The 26,363-nt window shown below is 46.6% G+C and overlaps 2 protein-coding genes across 5 annotated transcripts in view; one reads left to right on the forward strand and one right to left on the reverse strand.

The window, feature by feature from the left end:
• Positions 1–4,628, forward strand: part of OXNAD1 (oxidoreductase NAD binding domain containing 1) — a 64,729-nt gene extending 60,101 nt beyond the window's left edge. For all 3 annotated transcript variants that reach the window (XM_007102254.4, XM_007102253.4, XM_028490153.2), the window contains 3 exons: positions 1,912–2,154; positions 2,901–3,009; positions 3,684–4,628. In XM_007102254.4, the coding sequence (XP_007102316.1) occupies positions 1,912–2,154; positions 2,901–3,009; positions 3,684–3,838 (507 nt within the window). In that variant the 3' untranslated portion in view covers positions 3,839–4,628. The remainder of the gene's footprint in view (positions 1–1,911; positions 2,155–2,900; positions 3,010–3,683) is intronic.
• Positions 4,629–18,773: 14,145 nt separating this feature from the next.
• Positions 18,774–26,363, reverse strand: part of RFTN1 (raftlin, lipid raft linker 1) — a 203,794-nt gene continuing 196,204 nt past the window's right edge. The window contains exon 10 of one of the 2 annotated variants that reach the window (XM_028490143.2): positions 18,774–20,296. In XM_028490143.2, coding sequence (XP_028345944.1) covers positions 19,889–20,296 — 408 coding nt within the window. In that variant the 3' untranslated portion in view covers positions 18,774–19,888. The remainder of the gene's footprint in view (positions 20,297–26,363) is intronic. The other variant, XM_024115195.3, reaches the window with a different exon arrangement.

Consider the following 26,363-nt stretch of genomic DNA (forward strand, 5'->3'; position numbering starts at 1 on the left):
CTGGTTTGGTGGTGCTGAATTCTCTTAGCTTTTGCTTGTCTGTAAAGCTTTTGATTTCTCCATCGAATCTGAATGAGATCCTTGCCAGGTAGAGTAATATTGGTTGTAGATTCTTCCCTTTCATCACTTTATATATGTCATGCCACTACCTTCTGGCTTGTAGAGTTTCTGCTGAGAAATCAGCTGTAACCTTATGGGAGTTCCCTTCTGTTATTTGTCATTTTTCCCTTGCTGCTTTCAATAATTTTTCTTTGTCTTTAATTTTTGCCAATTTGATTACTGTGTGTCTCGGCGGGTTTCTCCTTTGGTTTATCCTGTATGGGACTCTCTGCACTTCCTGGACTTGGGTGGCTATTTCCTTTCCCATGTTAGGGAAGTTTTTGACTATAATCTCTTCAAATATTTTCTCGGGTCCTTTCTCTCTCTCTTCTCCTTTTGGGACCCCTGTAATTGCCTATCTCCACTTCATTTAGTTGTTTTTCTGGGGTTTTATCTTGTTCCTTCATCTGGTACATAGCCCTCTGCCTTTTCATCTTGTCTATTTTTCTGTCAATGTGGTTTTTGTTCCACAGGCTGCAGGATTGTCGTTCTTCTTGCTACTGCTGTCTGCCCTCTCTCTGGTCGAGTTTTTTTGTAAAATGATTTAGGGTCTAGTCTCAGATCGTTCCAAACCAGTTTTCACCTGCATGTATGTCCCATGGGTCTTTTAGAAGTCTCGCAGGGCAGACCTGTGCATCACAGAGACTGGTGTGCCTCCAGACCAGCTCTCTGACTTAAAAGCCCTCATTTGCTGATTTCTGTGCTGTAAATACTCCCACAGTGGCTAGCATCAAACTATCAGTAGAAACTGGCCCACACAATTCCTGCAGATTTAACCATCTGCTTAGTAGGAGCCAGCTTCGGGGCACCACTAACTTCACAGGACATCTGGCGTCTCTGGCCCTGTCCTCTAAATGCCAGTTGGATTCCCCAAGTCATCATGACCTGAAAAAAGTGTCACCACAGATTTCCAAAACACCTCCCTCAGGGGCAGTATCGCCCCCATGGAGAACCAGCGCATTCAGCTCTGATGGTATCTCTGGTGTAAGTGACCTCACCCAGTTGTAGGTGGGAACCTCTGGCTGCCTATTCTGCTCCAGGGAGAAGCTGACAACACTGAGCAGGACTGCAGTGCTGGCCTCAGCCTGTGGAGCAGCCTGGCTGTTCCCTGCTGGCAGCCAGGAGGAAGCCCGGGGACCCACTCTCCTCAGCCCTGATGAGCCCCCGGTAGCCCTATCCCGCCTCTCAGCTCCAAGGCTTTAATCAGAACACAGGAGCACAGCTCAGAAAAGGACACTCATACTTCAGGGCTGTCCCCTGGGCCCAGTGCCTCTTTGCACAACCCAGTTAGTTCAGCACCTGAGAAGTTAACAAATGGCAGGACTCCTGAAGCGAGCCTCCGTTTCTCAATGCCAGAGTGGCTGTGCAGCCTGCATCATGAAGGTGGAGGAGCATATGGCGTGTATAAGGCACAGGTGGGAGCAATTCACAGGCCCTGCGAGAACTGAGAGCAAGCTGTAAAAATGGCCCTAAAAACTGACCAGGGCTTCCCTGGTGGCGCAGTGGTTGAGGGTCCGCCTGCCGATGCAGGGGACACGGGTTTGTGCCCCGGTCCAGGAGGATCCCGCAGGCCGCGGAGCGGCTGGGCCCGTGAGCCATGGCCGCTGATCCGCGGCTGGGCCCGTGAGCCATGGCCGCTGAGCCTGCGCGTCCGGAGCCTATGCTCTGCAAAGGTGAGAGGCCCGCGTACCACACACACACACAAAAAAACACCAAAATATAGGAGGTGGATGCACTCTGCTTTCCGAAGGAAGAACATGGTTTAAGACCTTTGCTACAAAGCATTAAAGGCTCATTTCTCTCCCCCCTCAGTGTACACTGGACTCGGAAGTGGCCATGAGAGTGGGTGGAGAGTTCTTCTTTGACCCTCAGCCTGCAGACGCCTCTAGAAACCTTGTGTTGATCGCGGGAGGAGTTGGAATTAACCCTCTGCTTTCCATCCTGCGGCACGCAGCAGACCTCCACAGAGAACGGGCGAACAAGGGACATGGGTATGAGATTGGAACAATCAGACTGTTCTACAGCGCAAAAAACACCAGCGAGCTCCTGTTCAAGGTAAGGGAGGAGTGTGTGCCCCATAGCTTGCTGTGAGCAGACTCGCATCATGGTATTAGCGCCCACGGACCTTTCTTGTCTCCATTCCGTCTTCTCTGCAACAGTTCAGAGGCTTGAAAGGCTGAATCATGTTCAAATGAGGCCCAGGACAATTTAAAAAGCTAGTGCTGAGGAGGCTCCCAGTGCAGTGACGGGAGAGGGCAGGGCTGGGGGCTTGAATCAGGAGGTGGATGAGCAGAAAAGTCAGCGTGGCCCTGGGGTTCCCCAAAGAGTCACGAGGACTACGGGTGGGCTCAGATGGCACAGGAGTAGGTGAGACCCAGCTGGGTATGTGAAACCCCCATCGGTTGCATCTGTGGAAACTAAGTCCATTTGACAGGAGAAGGGTTTCACTCTGGGTTGCTTTGCAGCTGCAAGGATGAACAAAAGAACAGAAACAGTTAAAAGACACAACTGTGGTCAGTGAAACTGCTGCTTAATTGCCCACGCCTGAGAAAAAGGAAAAAGAAAAAACTCCCGGAGAGTTAGTAATATGCTTGTTAGCATATTCAGATTTCAATTAAAGCCAAATAGCCCTCTGTACTCTGAATGCTCTGGCCTGCTCGGCTGCAAACAATATCTCTCTAAGTAGAGAGTGGAGCGGCAGACGTGTGCAGAATGGCAGTGGAGGTTCAGCGTCCCTGGGGGTGCACATCTGTTTTGGTTTTTTTAAATTGTAGTGTGACCAAATATGTTTGACATTCCAGAAAAATATCCTTGATTTAGTAAATGAATTTCCTGAGAAGATTGCATGCAGTTTGCATGTTACAAAACAGACTACACAAATCAGTGCAGACCTCAAGCCATACATCACGGGTGAGTCCCCTAAAGATGTTTTGACTGTATCCACACCGTTATTTTGTGGATGTGCCAGTTGGTTGAGTGTAGATGCTTTATTGCTGGGAGTTGCTGGCTGGGAATGTCACTACTTGGGGAATTGAGAGACGATTCATCATGGAAAAATACGGAGAGGTTAGTTGGATTTACTTATTATATACAGATCTCCTGCTGCCCATATTAAAAATTTATTTTCTGCATTTTTTAGGGGACCTTTGCGTCATCGCTGTAGTATGCATACAAAGAATTATACTCCGGCTTTGACTGAATCAGTTCCATTTGCCGTTAATAGTAATTTAAATTTCTCGTGGTTTCCCCTCCCTGGAAGGAGTTCTCACAAAGCAGTTTATTTACTTTGCTGAAGGCAGTTTTGAATCTCTCCCAAAGATCAGTATGCTCCCTGGCCCTGTCTGGAGAGTGCATTATGATCAGCTGCCCTCATTGCTTGCCGTGGATTCAGGAAACCTGGAGATGCGCTCTCTGCTTGGGTCCGGCCTGGACACCAGCAGGAGCCGGCATGCTGATGACTCAGGACACGACCCACTGAGCTTAGTTACTGAAAATAAACACTGTTGCCGAGTTGTGGTTAGTCCTTCCTCTTTTCATCACAGACACGTCTGGCTTAAATTGGTGTTTATTCTATTTTTTGGTAGAAGGAAGAATAACGGAGAAGGAGATAAGATGTCATATTTCGAAAGAAACCTTGTTCTACATTTGTGGCCCACCTCCCATGACAGACTTCTTCTCCAAGGAACTGGAGAGCAACCACATTCCCAAAGAGCACATCTACTTTGAGAAGTGGTGGTAGGGGGCAGGTGAAGGTGCAAAAGGGTGGGATGGAGGTCCACAAGGACAGGGACAGACAGTACACTCTATTCGTGGTGGATGAATTTACCTCTACCCAGTCTTATTTTTTAAGGCTGTGAACTCAGTGACCGGTTGGAGAAACAAGAAAAACCAGCTGACAGACTTAAATGATAAACTTGTTGCAAAAACTTCATTGATTAAACTGATTTTCACTATGTTGACTTTCTTTTATGAATAACTGCTTGATTATCTCATGATGTACCTCGAATTGGTCAATAGGGATTTTCTTTCCCCTTAAGGGAAAAAAAGACATAGAATTTTATTCAGTCATATGAAAATATGGTTTTGTGTGTGAAATGTAGGCTATCTTTAAATTATTTGATAACCTATATATTTTATGTTGAATAAATTTAAATGTAATTTCATTTGAAATGCTTTATTATATTTAATGTCTTAGGGACTTCCCTGGTGGCACAGTGGTTAAGAATCCGCCTGTCAATGCAGGGGACACGGGTTCAAGCCCTGGTCGGGGAAGATCCCACATGCCATGGAGCAGCTAAGCCCATGAGCCACAACTCCTGAGCCTGCATGCCACAGCTGCTGAAGTGTGTGCGCCTAGAGCCCATGCCCTACAACAAGGGAAGCCACCACAGTGAGAAGCCTGCACACCACAACGAAGAGTAGCCCCTGTTTGCTTCAACTAGAGGAAGCCCGTGCACAACAACGAAGACCCAATGCAGCCAAAAATAAATAAATAAATAAAAATTTAATGTTTTTAGTTTACCTTATTGTGGCCTGCAGCCTTGCTTCTTCAGAAGTTGGCCTTGGAAATAGAAAATTATTAGGAAAACTGCTTTAGGGAATTGAACATCCAGCATATTTGCTTCATGTTAATAAACATCCTCAGTATGTATCCTGATTGTTAGTTTCTTCTCAGATGAAACCTTTCCTGGGGTCTGTGTCTTGGCCACCTGCCTCAGTGCTACATGTGGGAGGCGGCTTCTTGTTTGGGACAAAGGCAAGGATGACTGCCGTGTTCCCTGTTGAATCTGCCTTTAGTGGCTCGGCTGGCTGGCTGTAGAAATGTGCTTAGGATTGATTAGGGGGTACAGAGCCAATTCCAAACCCTGTTCCTCTACCTTTTATTTCATTCTTCTGGCAGGGTTGTTCCTGGCACAGCAGCTTCTCACATACCTGTTGAGTGACTAAAAGAAAGCAACTACTGTTTAACCCCTTGCTAAGCCTGGGGTTGGGAGGTGGTCCCCAGGATGCATGGAGAGAGTGGAGAGCATCCTCCCAAGGCTGCTCTGGAAAGTCTGCTCTAGAAAGCAGACTTTACTTCTTATCTCTGTTTAGAGTTTAAAAAATCTGAAATAAGTCCCCAGGCTCAGGCCAGGCCATCCTTTCTGTGACAGGCAGTCTTGGACCATGGCCACTTTCCTGGAGAACCCCATGAGGTAAGGGGGGTCCGGGAAGAAGGGCAGACCAGAGCTGGAGTGCAGGGGTCCGTGGAGAGGATTCTGTTCTCCAGCTAATGAGAGAGGGCAGGAGACCCTTTCTCCTCTCTGGGGTTGCTGGTCTCACGGGGACTCCAGGGCTTAAACACATCACTGATTTATGGGTCTGGTGACGGCTAGCATCACCATTCTAGCCTCTGCCCTGTTTTGAATTTTGTTAAGTTTTAAGCAGGGATCATTTGTCAACTATTTCAATCCCAGATTTGAATTTCGTAGGAGAGGGGGACCCTTGACCCGACAGGAATATCAGACTCCTTTCAGGGCAATGATCGTCACCATTTCAGAGGTGAGGGGAACATGAGGAGCTCTGACCTCCCTAAGGAGCCCTGAGTCACCCATTGGCCCCAAAGTGTCCAGGCCAAGGGCTGGCCTTGAGGGCGGAGTACTCAGAGGAGCAGAGCATGAGATTCAAGGGCGTGGGAGCACTGAAGGGCTCTTCTGCCCGCTGGCCAGGGCAGCTGGTGGGGAGGAGACACCCAGGTACCGAGAGAGAGTCCGCCCCAGGCCTTTCTGTGTTGGGAGTGGAGGTGCAGGGGAGTAGCTTCAGTGCAGCATGGGACGGGCCTGTGTGCCCGCTGTTGTGTTATAGAGCAAGGGCCACCTGTCCTGGAGACCCCAGCTCTGCCCGCCACCCTGCCAGACACTGTCGCCATCTGTAAATCGCTGAGGGGCCAGGTCCTTTGCCTAGACTGTAGCTCCTTCCAGCTCTGTTCTTTCTGGTGCTGAGCCCTGAACAGTATTTCTGGTCCACTGGCCAAGGGTGTCCTTTTGCCCTTGCTTGCTGGGCCAGTGAGAATCTCTTTGGTCCTCATGTTAAGTCCAGCCAGGGTGACTTGGAATTTATAGTGTGGTGGCTGAGAATGTCAACTGGAGAGAGCCTGTGAGCCAGGCTGCTTGGGTTCAGATCTCAGCTCTGCCATGTACTGGGTAGATGACCTGGAGCACGTCACTGACCTGCGTGATGCCTCAGCTTGTAATTACACACACGTGGGCACATACGTGCCCCTGCGTGTGAAACAGGTAATAATACCCTCTCCCTCGTAGGGCTGTTATGGGGATTAAAGGTGATGAAACATATGAAGTGCTTGGTAGAGCAGTGCATGAGTGTGAGTGTGTTATTACTTTGCTTTTCCTCATCCTATTCAGGAAGGATGTAAGAGGCTGGATGGCGCAGGTTTAGTCCACCTGCCTGTAACCTGCACACGGTAGGGCTCTGTCTTGTTCAGCGCTCACTTTGGCACATGGTACTTAGTAGATACTTCTTACATGGGTGAGAGGACCTGCCCAGAGCTGATGGGCTGTTTTAAAGGCATTCTTAAGGATCCTTCTGGCCTTATTATGAGTTTGTGAAAGGATGTTTCTTCTTGGGACATGAGACCCTTTCAGAGTCTACTCAGAAGATAGGTTAAGCTGATGTGAGTCTTTCTCAAATTTTGTGTTAGAATGAACGCAAATGCTCACCAGAAAATGGATCAAATACCTGGCCTTTCCCAAATAGTCTGCCATTAAAGGGGCTTTCTCTGAGGCACGGGGCACTTCCTCATCCACAGGGTGTCTGTAGGTGGATGTGGAGCTCTGAGATAAGGATGTTCCCTGGGACCCTGTTTCTGGTCAGTAGCCCCTACTCTGAAAGAAAAAAAAAAAGATACACCAAAGTGGAGAAGACAGTAGAATTAACTCTTACACATCCATCACCCAGCTTCACTGATTACCAACATTCTGCTGTTTATTTTTGTCTGCCCTCAACTTCGTTGTGTTTTGATGTTTCAGGAGTATTTTGAAGTAAATCCTAGAAATCATATCATGTCACCTGTAAATTCTTCAGCGTGTAACAGCCATATCACCTCAATGTGACCACCATGCCATCATCATACTCAGCACAAATAACAATGATTCCTTAATATCATCATCAAAACAACCTTCCTGAGTTCTTTTCCCCCCACTGCCTCAAAGTCCACCTGTTGCAATTCGGTTGATAAGTCCTTTGAGCTTCTTTCAATCCACGGTCCCCTCTTCCCACCCCCCACACATATCCACAGACACTTCATTGAAGAAACTGGGGCATTGGTCCTATAGACTTTCCCACATTGTAAACCCAGCCTACTGTATCCTCAAGGTGTCATTGAACATAACCCTGTATCCTCTGTATGTCACATAAACTAGTAAGTAGATCTAGAGCTCATTTAGATTCAGATTCAAGATTTTTTTTTTTCTTTTGCAGGACTACATCGTAAATGGTGTTATGTGTTTCTGTTGCATCCCAAGGAGGCACCTAGTGTCTGTCCCACTTCTCGTGTTTTTAAGATTGATCAGTGGGTTCAGCTTTTGTCAGCCTGATCCCCCCAATAAAAAGTTCTCTATCAGCCTTTCACCTAATTTATCTTAGTAGCTGTTGATCATTGTCTATACCTACTATTTCATTAAGGAGTAATTGCCCATCTCTATCATTTTTCCTGCATTTATTACTCATGACTTTTCTAAAAAGAACTTTCCCTCATTGACTTTGCCCTAAAATGAGTCTGAATTGGAAAGACAGGATCCGTGCTTGATTCCCTTTATTCGTCAATTAGCCTATTAAGAGTTGGTGTCTGAGCAACCTCCGAAGATCGAAGATGACCAGTGAGATTATTTTTTTTAAGTATCATTATGAACTCTTTGGCTTTTTGTACATTTGATTGTTTGTATCCATTGTGTTCAAATTTTTGATGCTTGGCTTGTTTGGGGATGCCCCGGCTGTGTTAGGGGCCCCCACTAAGTCGTGGGGTGTTGATGAGGTTTGGGGCTATTAGAGTTGCAAAAAGTGCTTGAATAAACAGAAAAGAGGAAAAGGAGATGAGTGTGCTGTCAGAAACCCACATGAAGAAAGTGTTTCAAGCAGGACGGACTGGTCAGCTGGGTCATTCTTGATGCAATAGGAGAGAAGTTCTCATGAGCAGCCATTGATGTAGCAGTTGGAAGGTCACCGGTGATCTTGATAAGAGGGATGTTAAGAGTGAAACATTGGAGTGGGCGTGGGAACAACTGCGAAGAAAGAAGTTGTAATGAGTATAAATCGTTTCAAAGAATGTTACTGTAAAGGGAAGGAACAAGATGGGATGGTAACTCAAAAGGGAAATGGGGTCAAGAGAACCGCTTTTTTTTAACTCATTAAAAATTTTATTGAAGTATAGTTGATTTACAATGTTGTATTTCTGCTGTACAGCAAAGTGATTCAGTTATACATATATGTATTCTTTTTCACATTCTTTTCCATTATGGCTTATCACAGTATATTGAATATAGTTCCCTGTGCTGTACAGTAGGACCTCGTTTTGGATCCATCCTATATATAATAGTTTGCACCTGCTAACCCCAAACTCCCAATCCATCCTTCCCCCACACCCCCCCCTTGGCAACCACAGGTCTGTTCTCTATGTCTGTGAGTGTTCCTGTTTCATAGATATGTTCATTTGTGTAGTATTTTAGATTCCACATATAAGTGGTATCATATGGTATTTGTCTTTTCCTGTCAACTTCACTTAGTATAATCTCTAGGTCCATCCATGTTGCTGCAAACAACATTCTTTTTTATGGCTGAGTAGTATTCCATTGTGTATATGTACCACATCTTCTTTATCCATTCCTCTGTTGATGGACACTTAGGTTGTTTCCATGTCTTGGCTATTGTGAATAGTGCTGCTGGAATATAGCAGCATGTATAGGGGTGCATGTATCTTTTTGAATTATGGTTTTCTCTGGATATATTCCCAGGAGTGGTATTGCTGGATCATATGGTAACTGTTTTTAGTTTTTTGAGGAACCTCCATACTGTTCTTCATAGTGGCTGCACCAATTTACATTCCCACCAACAGAATAAGAGGGTTCCCTTTTCTCCACACCCTCTCCAGCATTTATTATTTGTAGACTTTTTAATGATGGCCATTCTGACCAATGTGACATGGTACCTCATTGTAGTTTTGATTAGCAATGACAAGTGTCTTTTCATGTGTCTATTTGCCATCTGTATGTCTTCTTTGGAGAAATGTCTATTTATGTCTTCTGCCCATTTTTCAATTGGATTGTTTGTTTTTTTGTTATTGAATTGTATGAGCTGTTCGTGTATTTTGGAAATTAATCCCTTGTTGGTAGCATCGTTTGCAAATCTTTTCTCCCAGTCCATAAGTTGTCTTTTCGTTTTGTTTATGGTTTCCTTTGCTGTGCAAAAGCTTTTAAGTTTAATTAGGTCCCATTTGTTTATTTTTGCTTTTATTTCTATTGCCTTGGGAGGCTGACCTAAGAAAACATTGGTACAATTTATGTCAGAGAATGTTTTGCTTATGTTCTCCTTCTAGGAGTTTTATGGTGTCATGTCTTACATTTAAGCCATTTTGAGTTTTTGTGTATGGTGTGAAGGTGTGTTCTAACTTCATTGATTTACATGCGTCTGTCCTACTTTCCCAACACCACTTGCTAAAGGGACTGTCTTTTCCCATTGTATATTCTTGCCTCCTTTGTCAAAGATTAATTAACCGTAGGTGTGTGAGTTTATTTCTCGGCTCTCTATTCTGTTCCATTGATCCATACGTCTGTTTTTGTGCCAATACCATGCCATTTTGATTACTGTAGCATTATAGTGTTGTCTGAAATCAGGTTGTGCCTCCTGATTTGTTCTTTATCTTCAGGATTGCATTGTCAATTCTGGTCTTTAATTGTTCCATATAAATTTTAGGATTATTTGTCCTAGTTTTGTGAAAAATGTCATGGGTAATTTGATAGGGATCGCATTAAACCTGTAGATTGCTTTGGGTAGTATGGCCATTTTAACAATATTAATTCTTCTAATCCAAGAACACTTACTCATTTTTTTAATGTTTGTTTTTTAAACTTTATTTTGAAATAAGTTTAGATTTATAGAAGAGTTACAAAGATAGTACAGGGTTCCCATACAACCTTTACCCAGCTTCCCCGAGTGGCAGCATCTTACATATACATGGTATGTTTATCAAAACTAAGGAATCAACAGCACAGTTAAATTGGTACAGTACTATTAACTAAACCAAACTCTGAAAGAATCATTTAGTGGGAGTCCAGGTGGCTTTTTCTAGAGGATGCTAAATTAGTTAACTGTTATTTTCTGAGCACCTACTATGTGCAGTCACTGTCTAGAAATTCAAGATAAGAAAGTATAAGACAGTTTATTTTGAGGAGCAAGTTTAATACTTTGGGAAACTTCTTTTATAATTGAAAGTGGAAACGCTTTGGGGAAAAATGTTTTTTTGCAACTCTGCTTGAAAGAGAGGTGTAGAATATGGCTGACTGGATGAATCATTGGAGTGATGAGGAGGTGGGAGGGGGCAGTGGGGAAGGTTGTACCCATTCTGGCGACAGTGCTCCAGAGAATTTTTACTATGGGATGCAGAGCTGCAAGTGGGTACATGCGTGTGTGCAGGTACCAGTGTGTGGGCACATGCACTGATTGTCACACAGCATCCAGTGTCATGTGCCTCCGCCTGAGATTTTTTTTAACTTTCTGAATGGAAAACAGCAATTTCCTTCATTCCTGCGTATTGTAGACGATCATATCCTGATAATTCAACCTGAGAGCTGTTATTTCATTTTATTTTAAATGAAACTCAAAGAGAAGTAGAGAAGTAGTGAGATGTTTTGTCTTTAATATTACTCTTTCCTAATATGCACATATGCAGCAAGCATGGAGATGACATTTAAAGATACCTCCTAACCCACCATCAAATCAAGGCGTGCATTTTAAAGTGCTTTGTGTTTAGGACCCCAGACTCTCCTGGATGTTGAGCAGCTATCTTGAACCAATCTGAGCTCTTACAAACCCTGCAGGGGCCCGTTAGCCTAAGCTGGTCTCTTCCATCTCATCCCCGTGTCCCATTTTGCTGTGCGCGAGTGTACCGAGATTCTGTCCATTTCTCTTTAATCGATATGATTGTGAAAAATCAAATAATACAAAAGCATGTAAAATAAAAAGCTGAAGTCCCCACCACCACCGCCCCGTGCCACTCCTTCACCTAGAGCAAACTTCTGTAAAAATCTTGCTGGATATTCTTTTAGACAGTTTACAGTGCATTAACATGGAATACATATGAAATATGTGTGCTTGTGCATTTCATTCTTTTAACACACTCCAAATTGTGGATATATATCAGAATGTACTTTACCGTATCTCTATGAATGACATCTAGATTGTTCCCAGTTTGGGGCTGTTACAATTTGCAGTGAACAAACTTGTTCATTTGGCTTTTATGCACATAATCCTGTACAATTGCTAGAATTGTCATTTCTGGATCAAAAATTGACTGGTATTGTCAAACTGCTTTATAAAATGCCTAATCGATTTATAATCTAATGGAGTATGAAAGTACCCATTCCCCTACCTTCTGGCTAATACTAGATATTCTAAGTCTTTAAACTGTTTTTCCTAGTCAGTTGGGTGAAAGTTGCTTTTTTTAAAACATTTCCTGATTGCTCTCTAGCATTTATTTTTCCTTGAGTGTTTTAGCTACTTCTCTTTCTTCTTTGGAGAATGGTGTGTTCACATTTTCTGTCCATCTTGATATCTGGTTTGTAACTCCTTATAGAATGAATGTTAATCCTTTGTTACATGTATTGCAGATATTTTTCCCAGTCTATTACTTGTCCCTGATTCTGTTTTTTATAATGTATACTAGAATTTTAAATTTATATATAATCAAATATGTCAGTCTTTCCCCTTGGTTTTTATGGATATACTTTCTTCTGATACTTTTGCAGGTCTTTAATCCACTGGGAATTAATTTTGTGCTGGATGAGGGATAGGGGTCCGACTTTTTCCATATGGCTCTCCAGTTGCTCAGCACCATTTATCACACTTTTCCCCATGATCTGAAATGCCTCCTTTATCACATACTGAGTCCCACTACTGTTTCCTAAGTCTACTTATTTGTTCCTGCTCTGAAATCAAACTGTTTTCATTACTCAAGCTTTTTAGTATATTCTGTCATTTCTTTACCACATCTTTTTCATCTTCAGGTTATTTAAACACAAATAGGTCTTATCCATAGCAATATAACTTCAGTTTCACAGGTAAAGTTATAAAGGGGAAGTGACGGGGAATAGAAACTCTGGGGTTAACCTGAGTTCTATGGTGGTCTGGATTTTGGTGGGCGCTCCAGTATCAACACTACAGAAGTACTTGCCATTTGACAAGTAGTTTGTTTTGTCTCAGTAAATTACAACATTTCTGTGAAGTAGGCAGTGTGAACAATGCTGTCCCATTTACCTACAGGGGAAGTGAGGGAGAGTGGTTAGATGGCTTGCCCGTGTACACCTGGCTGGGAGTGACAAAGCCAGACGTGTGGGACTCAGCCTCCTTCCTCTCCTCTTGGAGGACTTTCCTCTCCACAGACTCCGCCTTGAGCTTGTTCCCAAATCCTCCCTGCCGCTAAAGGGTGGGCTCTCCTCCATCTTTTGAGAGAGACTCAATTAACCAGAACGCCCCATCACCAGAGCATTCCAGTTGGTGAGATTTTTAAATCCCGCTAAGCCTCTCTGTTGTAAGGAGCCTAGAGAGAAGAAACACGGAATGAGAGTGTGGTTGGCTGTGTGGTCTGATGGAAAGAACATGGTGCCCGGCATCCAGAGACCTTGCTTCCTGCGTGACTCACCCCACCTTTCTCCGTAACCTGCTCTCGTCTGTCAAGTAGGTAGGAATGTGCAGCTTAAGTCCCTTTCAGCTTTACCATCCTACAATTTCATGATGGAAAAACGGGCCTTAGGGATCAAGGGGTGGTTGAGGTTGGCCGTTCTGATGAGTGATGAACAAGGAGTGTCTTAACTGTCCTCAGATATTTGATTAATTGTTGCAGTGACTATTGTTTGCATCTCCAGTGTTGACAGAAGAAGAAGAAATTGCCTTGGACTGAAGCAAGGGAAAAGTTTGGTTTGATGTAGAGGGCTTTTGCACTCTACCGGTGATTAAATTCTGGAGTTGGGGCTCAAGAGAAATGGTGGAATCACCATTAATAAGAAAGAAAACTGACAACATTTGCCTATTGGGGCTCCAGGTGGGCTGGACTGAGACGGGGTGAATTGATAGTTCCCTAGCTTCAAGAAAGGGAAGTTTTAGACAGTTAGCAACTTAGGCATTTTATGGATCCAGAAACTGGCAAGCTGGCTGGATGTCCTTCCTTCCAAGATGAGTTTCTTGTTATTTTCGTTGAAAAATCAACAAGATAGATGGGTAGCACTGAAGGTTCACGGACACAGAGGTCCATTACAAGAAGCATTTTAATACTCACTCTGAAAAGTGAAGTCTATTTCTTACCATCATTGAGCCTTTATATTATTTAGAGGCAGCAGAAAAATCCAAAGCCATAGTGGGTTTGATGACTAGTGAGCAACACATTTAACTATGGAAGTGTAGATTTTACTGCATTAGTTACAGGGTGGAATACTTCTCTTCTTTCACCAGTCAGCCAACGTGGGGTCTGCGTTTTTAAACCATCTTTGGATCGAATGAATCCCTTTACCCCATTTCTAAGACACATTTGCTAGCCATGGCTGTAATTGCCAGCATCACCATTAGAATCGTTTCGGGGCAGAACTTAGGCTCTGCCCCCAGACCCAGGATAAATAGTTCCCGTTATGCAACCACACCCCTCACCTGTGATGTCTCCCCAGCCAGCTGCTTCTGGTTCCCAACAACTCCTCTCTCCCCAAATTAAAGATATGTTCTCTGGGTCTTAAGGAAAGGATCAAGATTTACATTTCAATGACTTTGTAGAATAATGTTGACATTAGTGATTCAAATCCTGAAAACGAATCCATGAGAGAGGTTCTAGGAAGGTCCTAAACAGGACAGGGCAGGATCACCGGCAGTGTTCCTTATTCTGAGGAAATGCCTTTGACAAGGACAGTGCTTGCTTGTTTCTGGTGTGACTGGTAGTTTCAGCACCTCTTCATTCTCCAGTCAATTGCAAAATCTTCAGAGCCCGCCCTCACATTCCTCCTCCTCCTCCTCAATTCTTGCTCGCCCTTCTAACATTTATGTAGCACCTACTGTGTGCCAGCCAGTCTCTCAGCACTTTGCATGCATTCATTTGATTCTCACAGCTATCATCCCCATTACACAGGGGTAAGTAACTTGCCCCAGGCCTCATGCCTGGGACTGGGGTCAGGCTTCTAGCCAGCAGCGTGGCCCCAGCATCCATGCCCTTAGCCACCAGGCACGCTGCCTCCCCGGGGACAGCTCCCTTGACCTTGGCCTTCAGGTCTCAGCCTCAACGCTGACCTCCTCCGCAAAGCCTTCCCAGCCGGCTGCACCCTCCGTCCCACGCCCGCCTTCACGGCCCCCTGAGCTTCTCCATGGCCCATGTTAGTGCAGTTACCACTCCTGCGCAACTGCTGGGTGTCTGCTGTGAGCTCCAAGGGAGACGGGATTGGCTCCGTCTCCCCGGCACCCGGCACAGTGGATAGGAGTTAAAGTCGCAGGTCTGGGGAGTGAGAGATCTGGCCCCTCGTGCCCACGTGAACGCACAGGGGCTGGGGAAACCAGAGCCTGCCAGGTGCAGGGGCCAGCGGCCTATGGCCCGTTAGCTTTGGTCTGGCCGCAGAAGCGATGCCTGGCAACAGGAACCTGTGGGGAACACCGCCTTACTTCCTCTTCTGGGGACAGCCAACTCAGAAACCCAGGCAAAGGTTCGTTGGGTCCTGACCTTGGATCTGACGGGATGCCGTCACTCTGGGGCAGGTACGGGAAACCCGGACTCCCCTGGGAGGCCGTCCCGTGCTGCCCACGTGGTGCCAGCACCTCCAGCAAGGCTGCGGGAAGCAGGGGTCGTGCCCAGCTGCCTCCAGCCCGTCCCCTCACCAGCACTCTCATGTCATCTTTAATCCCATCTGCTGCTCTCGGCCTGCTCAGGGGAGCCCAGCAGGAGAGTCCCCAGGGCCAGCACGGCCCTGCACTGGGTGTGGGTGGTGAGCTTTGCGTCAGCGTATTCCTACTACTAATAATAGCCCACTGATTGCTTTGAGAGCTCGTCCTGAACTAGGATGATTTGTGGTTTAGAATGGGCCGTGGTTAATATGCTTAGATTACAGATAAAACATGCTTCATAAGAAATGAATTAGAATGTCTCCTTCTAATGTTTTCTTGAAGCCAGTCCCATCAAGCATAACTCTAAAGTATGATCCAGTTAGAAGTCTGAAAAAATTCAGACAAGGATTGGACTGATGGTCAGTGTTTTGTTACTTATAGGCCACTAACTTTAAGACTCTAAACGTTATTACAATGTTTCTGTTAGGATGGGGTCTGCTGTGCTTTGTAACGGCCCATCGGGCTGCACAGTGGTGGCCACAGTGCCTATGGCAGCTACTTGGGTCCCCACCTCCGTAACCTGATCACCCCTGAAAACGCCCCATTCCTTCCAGACCCACTGTGACAGCTGCAGCCCCAGAGACTAATGACCACATGCACAAGCCTCACGCCAAACCCTGCAAGTCTTCTCAACTTTGGTCACCGGGGCCTTGTCAGTGCCAACGATAGCCTTTTTCCCTGTCGGCAACCACGGCAAAGTAAAATTTCCTTCAGGAATCCCCACACTTAAAAGGGACATGCAAGATGTAGGGACTGGGATTTAGGGGCTTATTTATTTTTTGTAACAAGCATTTCATTTCACACGGAACAAGCTGTGATTCGACTCATGGCTGTCCTGCGGCCGTGGGTCTCACCCTTGGCTGCACCATAGAATTCTGGGGGGGTTTACAAATCTCAAGGTCCAGGCCACTCCCGAGGGCAACCACCCACAGTCTCTGCTTATTGAAAAATACATCCAACTGTGGGTGATGCAAGGCATCCACCTGAAGGGTGCAGCTGGGATTCTATGCCTTTCAGAGTTGAGAGATGGGCGTGGTTTTTGTCCCAGCCTGCTGCTATGGAGCCTATTTTTCAAGAGTCATGATCCTTTAAGATATGGGCTAAAAGGTAATATTTGTATTAAATCAAAATACTATATAGATTTTTCTGAGTATAATTGTGGAAAATGTCATTTTAAAATAACTTTAAAAAAACCATCTTCTTGGGAGAGAGGGAGATGCAAGAGGGAGAAGACATGAGAACATATGTATATGTATAGCTGATTCACTTTGTTGTAAAGCAGAAACTAACACACCATTATAAAGCAATTATACTCCAATAAAGACGTTAAAAAAATCTTCTTTAAAACTATCTTTATTTTTAAAAAACTGTCTTAAAATACCTAGAAATAAACCTGCCTAAGGAGGCAAAAGACCTGTACTTGGAAAACTATAAGATGCTGATGAAAGAAACTGAAAATGACACAAACAGATGGAAAGATATACCGTGTTCTTGGATTGGAAGAATCAATATTGTCAAAATAACCATACTACCCAAGCCAATCTACAGATTCAATGCAATCCCTATCAAATTACAGAACTAGAACAAAATTTTTTTTTTAATTTGTATGAAAACATATGTACATATTCTTTTACCTTCTCAAAGCAATCTCGAGAAAGAAAAGCAGAGCTGGAGGAACCAGGCTTTCTGACTTCAGACTATACTACAAAGCTACAGTCATCAAAACAGTGTGGTACTGGCACAAAAACAAATATAGATCAATGGAACAGGACTAAAATAAACCCATTCACCTATGGTCAATTAATCTACCACAAAGGAGGCAAGAATATACAATGGAGAAAAGACAGTCTCTTTGATAAGTGGTGCTGGGAAAACTGGACAGCTACATGTAAAAGAATGAAATTAGAACATTCTCTAACACCATGCACAAAAATAAACTCAAAATGGATTAAAGACCTAAATAAGACCAAATACTATAAAACTCCTAGCGGAAAACATAGGCAGGACCCCCTTTGACATAAATCGCAGCAATATCTTTTTGGATCCATCTCCTAGAGTAATGGAAATAAAAACAAAAATAAACAAATGGGACCTAATTAAACTTAAAAGCTTTTACACAGCAAAGGAAACCATAAACAAAATGAAAAGACAACCTACAGAATGGGAGAAAATATTTGCAGACGATGCTACTGACAACGGATTCATTTCCAAAATAAACAGACAGCTCATACAGCTCAATAAAAAAAAAAAAAAAAAAAAAAAAAAAAAAAAAAAAAAAAAAACCAAACAACCCAACTAAAAAAATGAGCAGAACTAAATAGACAGTTCTCCAAAGAAGACATACAGATGGCCAAACGCACATGAAAAGATGCTCAATGTCGCTAATTATTAGAGAAATCCAAACCCAAACTACAATGAGGTATCACCTCACACCGGTCAGAATGGCCATCATCAAAAAGTCTACAAATAAATGCTGGAGCAGGTGTGGAGAAAAAGGAACCCTCCTACACTGTTCATGGGAAAGTAAATTGGTACAGCCACTATGAGGAACAGTATGGAGGTCCCTTAAAAAACTAAAAATAAGGCGACCATATGATCCTGCAATCCCACTCCTGGCATATATCTGGAGAAAACCATAATACAAAAGGATACGTGCACCCCAATGTTCATCGCAGCACTATTTACAATAGCCAGGACATGGAAGTAACCTAAATGTCCACTGACAGATGAATGGATCAAGAAGATATGGTACATATATACAGTGGAATACTACTCAACCATAAAAAAGAATAAAATAATGCCATTTGCAGCAACATGGATGGACCTAGAGATTATCATACTAAATGAGGTAGGTCAGATAGAGAAAAACAAATATCATAATACCGCTTATATGTGGAATCTTTTTAAAAATGATACAAATAAACATATATACAAAGCAGAAGTAGACCCACGTAGAAAACAAACTTAGGGCTACTGAAGGGGAAGGAGGAAGGAAGGGATCAATTAGGAGTTTGGGATTAACATATACACACTACTATGTATAAAATAGATAACCAACGAGGTCCTACTGTATAGTACAGGGAACTACTCAATATTTTGTAATAATCTATAAGGAAAAAGAATCTGAAAAATACATATACATGTATAACTGGAAAAAAACCCCTATCTTCTCTTTGAACAGAGCCTTCAGCCTTTCTGTAAGCTCTGGGGCTTGGGTGTGAAGTTTGCTCAAAAATCAAAAGGAAAACGACTGTACAATGTGGCTGTGTAAGGGTTTTCAATTCTGCCCTATAAAAATATATTAAAATGTGTTTTATTTTAGCAAATTTGCAAGCACGGAAAAGACTTACCTCATTAAATAATTTCCTTAAAAGCTTGGAGACATGCTTAGAAACTGACGTGGGGCTTCTTGTTTGTTTTGAAAAGGTACCTGTCTCCACCGCCCCTGGGTGATGGGAGATGGCCGTGCCCTGGCTTACCTGGTGGCACCTGAATCCCGCTTTCTGTCTTCTTTCTGCAAATGACGAGAAAGCAGAGCATGCTCAACTGGCTCCGCTGCTTCCACAGAAGCTTCGATCTCTCCTCCAAAGTCATCCAGCTGCTGCCAGGAGTTAGAAACTTAGGAAGCGTGAATGGGGGACATGAGGCTATAGGACTTGTCACTGCAACATGATAAATACTCAGTACTCACAGTGCACTAAACTCATAGATGATTTATTGCTTTAAGTAACTAAACAAGAAAGAGAAGAGACAGGATGTTGGTCAAGACGGTTGACACTCTCCAAGGTTTGCCAGCTGCATCTACTTAAAGCCACATTCTGGACGATATAAACACATCATAGCATACATGGGAAGTGACTTGGCTAATGACACATGATTAAAATAGCACGTAACAAGGGCTCGCCGCCAGTCGGTTTGCCTTGAAATGACAGAAAGAACGTGTGTTCATATGATGTGCTGAATACAAAATCTTTAAAAATTTTTTTGGCATTAACACTAACACGGAATACTTTCTTGGACATTCTGCAAGAGTGGGTACACACACAGAATTACCTCTTCATTTTCAGATTACCAGTATCTATGGGAACACTGGAGAAAAGCCAGGAGGTGGGGCACCTCCCCTCCCAATGTTATTTTCTTTGCCAAAGCAGCAAGGTTCGGGGCGGGGTTAGATGGAGGAAGGCAGCCGACTGGGCACCAGGGGTTGTTACAATCACCAAGTAGCTGCAGCAGAGAGCACGGGCTGGACACGGCCATCTCAGGGTGTGGGATGAACAATTCAGCCTTGACTTGCTGACAGGGAGGGCCGGGGATTTGGCCCGAAGGCCCCCTGGAGGCTCTGGGTGGGGGTGGGCACAGGCACTGGATGGTCCAGCCCCTCCCTGGAGGAGTGGTATGGAGCCGGGGCTGGGCCTCCAGCCCCCATGTCTGGAGGTAACCTGCCCTCTTGTGTTCTAACACCAGGGCCTTAACGACACATTTCAAATGGATGTGCAGAAACCAACACTGTCAGGGAGCCAGCCCTCCTCGGAGGGCTCAGGTAAGCTCGCAAGGAGAGGTCAAGCCAAGCCGAAGGGTAACACATGACACCAGGGCACATCAGCCCCCAGCCCAGCCGGCACTGTGCCCCAGGTCTGCCAGCTCTTCACGCCTCAGTACCACCTGCTGAGCCTCAGTTGTCCTCTGCTACTGCGGGCTCTGCAGCCACTTCCTCGGCATCCCCCTCCCCGGCATCCTCTCTAGGATCAGGACTGGGGTGCCCAATGCAGCCCCCAGCCAGGGCGGGGCTGTGGCCGAAGGGACCGTTCTGCACGGCCCCAGCCTCCACCCAGAGCCGGCCGTCAGGACGCAGCTTTTCTCCCGGGACCTCCGCCTGCGCGGGGACCTTCACCTCCGCGGAGGCCCAGTCCTCCTGCTGCAGCCCCGGCACACGGTTTTCCATGTCTCCGGCTTTGGGAAACTGGTCTTCTAGATTCCTCTCATTTTCCTCTGCTTGCTGCTTTCCTCTGGCACCGAGTTTACCTCTGGATTTCCTCATCTGCCTGTTGTGCATTTCGTCTCGGGAGAATCGCCACTGAAACTAGAAATCAGAGAAGATGGGGATAAATACATGCAGCCTCTGTGAATCTAGAGCTTCCCCTGGACGTTTGTTTGCATTCATGCCCCCGTCACTTCTGGCAGCAAGATGCAATGCCCGGTATTGCGGGAGCAGGGCATTCCTGGCACCAAACCGAATCACAGCCCAAATGTCACACCCACCCAGAGCCTGCCGATCCTGCCATGGCGTGTATTTTAGATGTGGATTTCAGGGTTTTGTGGGGGGCGAGGGGTATTTCTTTCAACTGGCCCCATACCAAAGGCCTGGGAAAGAAGGTGCTGAAATCCTATCGTTTGGAGGACCAGGATGGGTGAGGGGACACGGGCCTGTTCTTCCTAAGTGCCAGGGCTCCGGCCACTCCCTTCCACCCTGAGCAGCTGTAGGTACCCCGCACTGGCCACCCCCTCATCAGATCACCCCAGCCAGAAGGGCACAGAACCCGGGTGCTCAGGTCCCCCTGTAGGATGGGCAGGCTGACAGCCCCCAGCCAAGCCCCTCTCTGAGTCCGGCCCCCTCCCCGAAGGTCTCACTCCCTTCCGGGGGCAAGCTACGACCAGTGACTGGTCCAGGCACGGACAGCGGCCCATCCTCCTGTTTCCAACTCTGGGCAACTCTAAAAGGCCATCCCTGCTCCACAGCTACGATCACAGCCCAACATCTCCCTCTCTGCCCACTCCTGCGCCCTCCTTCCCCAACAGGTGTTATTCCCAAGGGCACTCCCCCTAAAGCCACCTCCCCCTAAATCCATCTCAGATGCGCTTCCCAGGGAGCCCCACCTGCATTTCCCTGTGGGACAGGGAAGTCTACGGAGCTCAGAGAGGACCAAGCGCACGGTCAGCAACAGAGCTGGGCAAGGACGGGGTCACATCGAAGCCGTGGAGGGAGACCACCCACGTGAAGAGTCCACCCCACCCCCCGACTGGCCTGTGTTCTCATCTATACGATGGGGGGAGTAGCTCTAACTTAAATCAGGGTCGATAACTTTTTCTGTACAGAGGCAGGTAATAAGGCTTTGCAGGCCTTATGTTCTCTGTTGCAGCCATTCAACTCTGCCATAGCACAAAAGCAGTCATGGGTAACACGTGAGCAAACGGGCATGACTGTGTTCTAATAAAGCTTTATCTACAAAAACAGGCAGTGGGCCGGATTGGGCCTGAGAGCCGTAGTTTGCCAAACTCTGCCTTAGAGGGTATTTATTTCGATTCAATGATGCAAAAATCCACATAGCAGGCTTAGCACTGTGCCCAGCGCACAATATACCAGGTGTGTCTGCCGTTACCATTACTGACACAAGATGTGAGTTCAGAAGGTCAGGGATGCCATCTGTCCTCTGCGCTCCTGCATCCCTGGGATACAGAATGGAGCCTGGCTCAGAGAAGGTGCTCAAAACCTTTTGTGAGATGGATGAATGGAAGGCTGGCGGAGCCCGGCCAAGCTAGCCAAGCTCCCTGTTTCAGGGGAGCCGGTCCTGAAATTTTAAGAGTCAAAACACAGCTTGGGGCTTAGTGAGGAGTTACTGGTGCATCCACACAGCAGGTCTGGCTGATCTCCAGAACGAGAAATTAACTTGAGGAAGAAAAGAGGGGGGAAAATTCAAAGTCCTGCTGAGTCTGCTGACAGCAGGAGCTGCTCTGGAGGAAGACAGTTTGGGAGCCTGTGTGCTTGGAATAAATCCGGGCGAATGAGCTACAGCAGACACAGAAACGTGAAGGGTGGTAAAGGAAGACTCGGAGAAATGGGTCCCTGGGTTTACAAAAGAGGGATGCGCTCCTGGGTAACAACGTGGCGAGAACTGTGGCCTTCTTCCACTCCCCAAACATAAGGGGTCCCCCAGTCTTCCTGAGCAAAGGCCCCTCTGAGCCCTGCCATCCTGGGGCCCAGGTCCCCGGTGCCCAGAGTCAGAGGCCGGGAGCTGCGTGCTGCACACCTGGGGTGACGCCAGCCACAGGGTCCTGGGGACGTGCCAGGCCCAGCTGTGAGAGGCACGGAGAACAAGAGCGAAGCCCCGAGAGGAGAGTGCTGGGTGGGGGAGGACTGGAGTCAGGAGGCCCCCGGGGAGAGACGGGTCTTGCTGGGAAGAGAATTGGGCCCCTGGACCCCAGGCAAGGGCCTCGGCCACCCCGCAGGTGCAGCTGCGGGCCCCAGGGACACGCGGTTGCGCTTGAAGTTCCACTTCTTTCTTTCGTTTCATTTCTTTCCACTTGAGTCGCAGCACACTGGTTTCACCAAATATGGACTTAAATCTAAGCCATTCTGTGACTGAAAGAAAAATAAAGGGAGCCATCCATTCGAATGACCTCTGGCGAGGTAAGAGAGGGGAGCCCAGGAGGGCAGTTGCACCATCAGTGGAAAACCATTTCCTAAGGCTTTACCATGCATAGATAAATCTGAGTGCTTTGCTAGAAAGAAGCAAAAATGTGCTATGTAAATTCTTAAAAATCTGCCAACTTTGTGGCGTTTTCGGTGGTAGAAGTCTACTTCCTCAAATAAGACATCTGCCTAAACACACTCAGGGCTCCGAGGCTGAACACATCCTGGGGTTCGTGTGTTGAGCCCCTTTTGGACAAGACTGGTAAATTTGAATATTCCATCAAAGAAGAGGGAAAGGAGTGAAGTGCGTGCTGAGGTTAAGATTTAACATTTATCTTGTCTTCCTCCAGCCGCCCTCCCCTCAAATCCCAAATGAGTTCACCTACAATGTTGGCCGGGTTTCCCCAGGGCACTTCTTTTGGGGGGTTCTCTTGTACGATGGCTGATGGACTTCCCTCTGGGGGTAGTTTGAGCTTCTTCCACCCAAGCCATGAGTTTGCAACAATGGACCCCCTCTGCAGGTGAAGTGGTGCCTCAGACCCCACCCCAAAGGCACCCACTTCAGTAGACACTGCCAAGCAGGCATCTTGGGGCCCCCTAACCACCAGTGCAGGACCAGGACCTCTGACCTCAGCATAGATGCTGCAGCCTCCAGTGCCAGCCCTGAATGGCTCTTGGGTACCACGCAATCATGCTTCATAACTGCTGCCTTATCGTGTGCAGAAGCTGCTGCATTTTAATTCCAGTCCAAATGGAAGAGCCTTTTTTTTTTTTAAATGGATGTCTCCAAACAGTCAGACCCTCTGCATTTTGCATGTTCTTAGAAAAAGGCCATTCAAACTGGCCTATATATAGCGATCTGAGAGGCAGTCAACTCTCAGAGAAGCTGGAGGAAGTTTTACTTTTGCCAAAAAACTGGAAAGATTGCTTCGGCTGAAAGGCCCTAAATGCTAAGACACCAAAGCATTACACGTAGTGCGGTGGCTAAGACCCCGTTTCAAACCCCGGTTCTGGCATTCGTTAGCTGTTTGTCTTTGGGCAACTTATTAATCTCCAAAAGAGCCGCCCCTGCCCCCAGGTCTGGGTGCACACCCCGGGGGCCAACTCACACCGTAGTGGATGGGCACGGCACCCTCTGCGGGTGGGCGGTGTATAGCTGTGCCCATTCTACCCGTGCCAGACTCCATCCTGGACCCTGGCTATTTTCTAATGCAAACCCGATGTCCTCTCAGAGGCTGCTCTTGCTATAAATAAACAACAGACTCATGGTTCCTCAGGTGCCTGGCCATATCCAGTTTCCTGTAGAGGATCACACTGCATTGACCTCCTGATATAATACGACAGAAGGACACAGACTGGAAAGGGCCTGTGGCGGGCACACCAGCCACTTTCTCCAGGACACTGCCTGGGCAGCTGGGCAGAGAAAGATTTGGGACTGTCCATGCCGAGCTGGATGGGAACTACTCCAGCCCATGTTTTTCTGTCCTTCGGAGTCATCCCAGAAAAATCTGCCAAGCCAAATGTCTTCGAGGACTGCACAGTTTTCTGTGTCCTCAGATGGGGAGAGGTGATGTCACTGACTCCCCAAGCTGCCTGGGGTCCCCAAGCCACCACAGCTGTCCCGGTGCTGCAGCCAGGTCACCCGCAGGCTCTGGCTGGACTCTTCTCCTTTCCTTCTCTCCTTTTGAAGGGGGCATTCTCACGAAGCAGGGAAGTAGCAGTGGCCGAAACTCAGGGTCTATATAACCTAAAAGCTAAATGTTCTGAGTGTCTCACACTGTGACAAGCTTTCTCATTTCCCTGAATCCCCAAAGCGGTACTCTCATTAGGCATTGTTAGCACCATTATTATGATGAGCATGTAGAGGTTCAGAGGGGTTAAGTAACTTGCCCAGGGTCACACAGCTAGAAAACAGCCCAGCTGAAATTCAAACACAGGTTTCTCTGGCTCCACACTAGTCTTCCACCTGCTCATTCTTGGTGGGTGAAAAGGCATTCCAGGCTCATGTTCTGGAAGGAAGGGGGGAGAGGAAGCCAGGGGCAGAGGGCACACACCTTCGGAATAGCTCAGCCCGTCCCCTAAGTGCCTCAGCTTTCAGACTTCATGGTGTTCGGATTCATCTGCTAGGTCAGGTGCTTGACTCATGAAGCCAAGTGGTCAGCTAATGGAAGTCCAGCTATAACTGCCATGAAAGATGCTTTGGTTTGTCTTACTAAAAACAAATATCTACACTGAAGGCTCCCTGACAGGCCCATTTTTTAAAGATCAATAATAATAAAATTTGAATGGAGATCCACACAGTGAGGCTGGAAGGGGCCCTAAACTATTCAACTCACACACTGGCTCTCAGACTCGAGCGGGCATCGGAATCTCCTGGGGGGCTCCTTCAGACACGGGTCCCCCACCCTCTTCCGGAGCTTCTGACTCAGGGGGCCTGGGGAGGAGAGGGAGACTGGCATTTTTAACCATCTCCTGGGTGATGCTGGTACTGCTGGTTCACGGGCCTCAGTGTGAGAACTAATCAGGTAAGAACACCTGGGCAGGGTTTCACCGTGTGGAACAGGGTCCCCAGTCCTCGCACAGCCCCAGCCCTGTGTCCCTGGGAGGGCCTCCTCCACCATCGCGCCCCCTTCCCTTCACCAGCAGGCGTCCCTTCCTCCTTTGCTGGGGACAGTCACAGTCTTTATGGAACAACCAAAACTACAGTTGGCCCTTGGACGATGGAGGTCCACTGACACGCGGATGGTTGGCAAGAGTAAAAACTACAGCGCTGCTCGGTCAGTGGTTGGTTGCATCCTCGGGTCAGGGAACCTTGGATACGGAGGGCCCACTACAAATTACACTCGGATTAACCTCCACGTTGTTCAAGGGTCGACTGTATTTCAGATCCGAGGCGGTAGAGCTTTCCATGCGCAGGCTCTGAGGGGAGAACTGCAGCATCCACAGCCTGAAGGATGCATCACATCCTGAACAGTTCCAGGGTGAGTCTCTGAACCCAACCAGCAGCTGCAAGTTGAGCAGGGTGGATGGGCCTTCCTGAGCCGGGTGTGTGTGGCACGTGAGTGTACTGCCGGTACCTAAACTGAGAAAAACCCCGACTAGCTGTCCATGCCAGAAGTGCGTGCAGAAAAGGAAAAATCCCCCGCTTTACAGCAGCGTGTGTGTCCAGAGCTCCACGTCAGCAGGGCTGGTGATTTAATTCACACATTAAGAAACCGTCCGTATCTGCTTCCACTTCAAGTAATTTAGTGGGAAGGCAGACTTCTCCCGTGTCGTAGAAATCACCTGTTACCTTCCAAGGAGGTTAATATTTGCTTTGAAAGCCATACTCAGAGGTACACAGAGAGGTTTCTTTCAAACGTTGAAAAGTCTTGACTGGAGGCTTTTGTCCACTTGGCTGATTAAAGAGGACTAAATATGCTGCATCCTTGATGTTTGAATCTTGCAATCTCTTGTCTGAAATTTCAGTGCTAGACACACTGTGCATGTCCCAGGCTCAGAAGTTTGATTATTTACTCATTGATCCAGCAAGTATTTGTTGAGTACTAACTAAAAGCCAGGCACTGGGCATACAACAGTGAGGACAAAACGGGTCTGCTCTCACGGAATGAACGTCTGATTCTACTGGTGGAGGATTGATTACAAATAATTACAAACGGAGAGGAGAGGAACATGGTTCTTCCCAGTGAATCACAGAGGAGCCTGGCTTGGTCTAAAAGGAGAGAACACCATCTCCAAA

Source organism: Physeter macrocephalus, chromosome 1 (assembly GCF_002837175.3).
Source record: "Physeter macrocephalus isolate SW-GA chromosome 1, ASM283717v5, whole genome shotgun sequence".
Taxonomy (NCBI): domain Eukaryota; kingdom Metazoa; phylum Chordata; class Mammalia; order Artiodactyla; family Physeteridae; genus Physeter; species Physeter macrocephalus.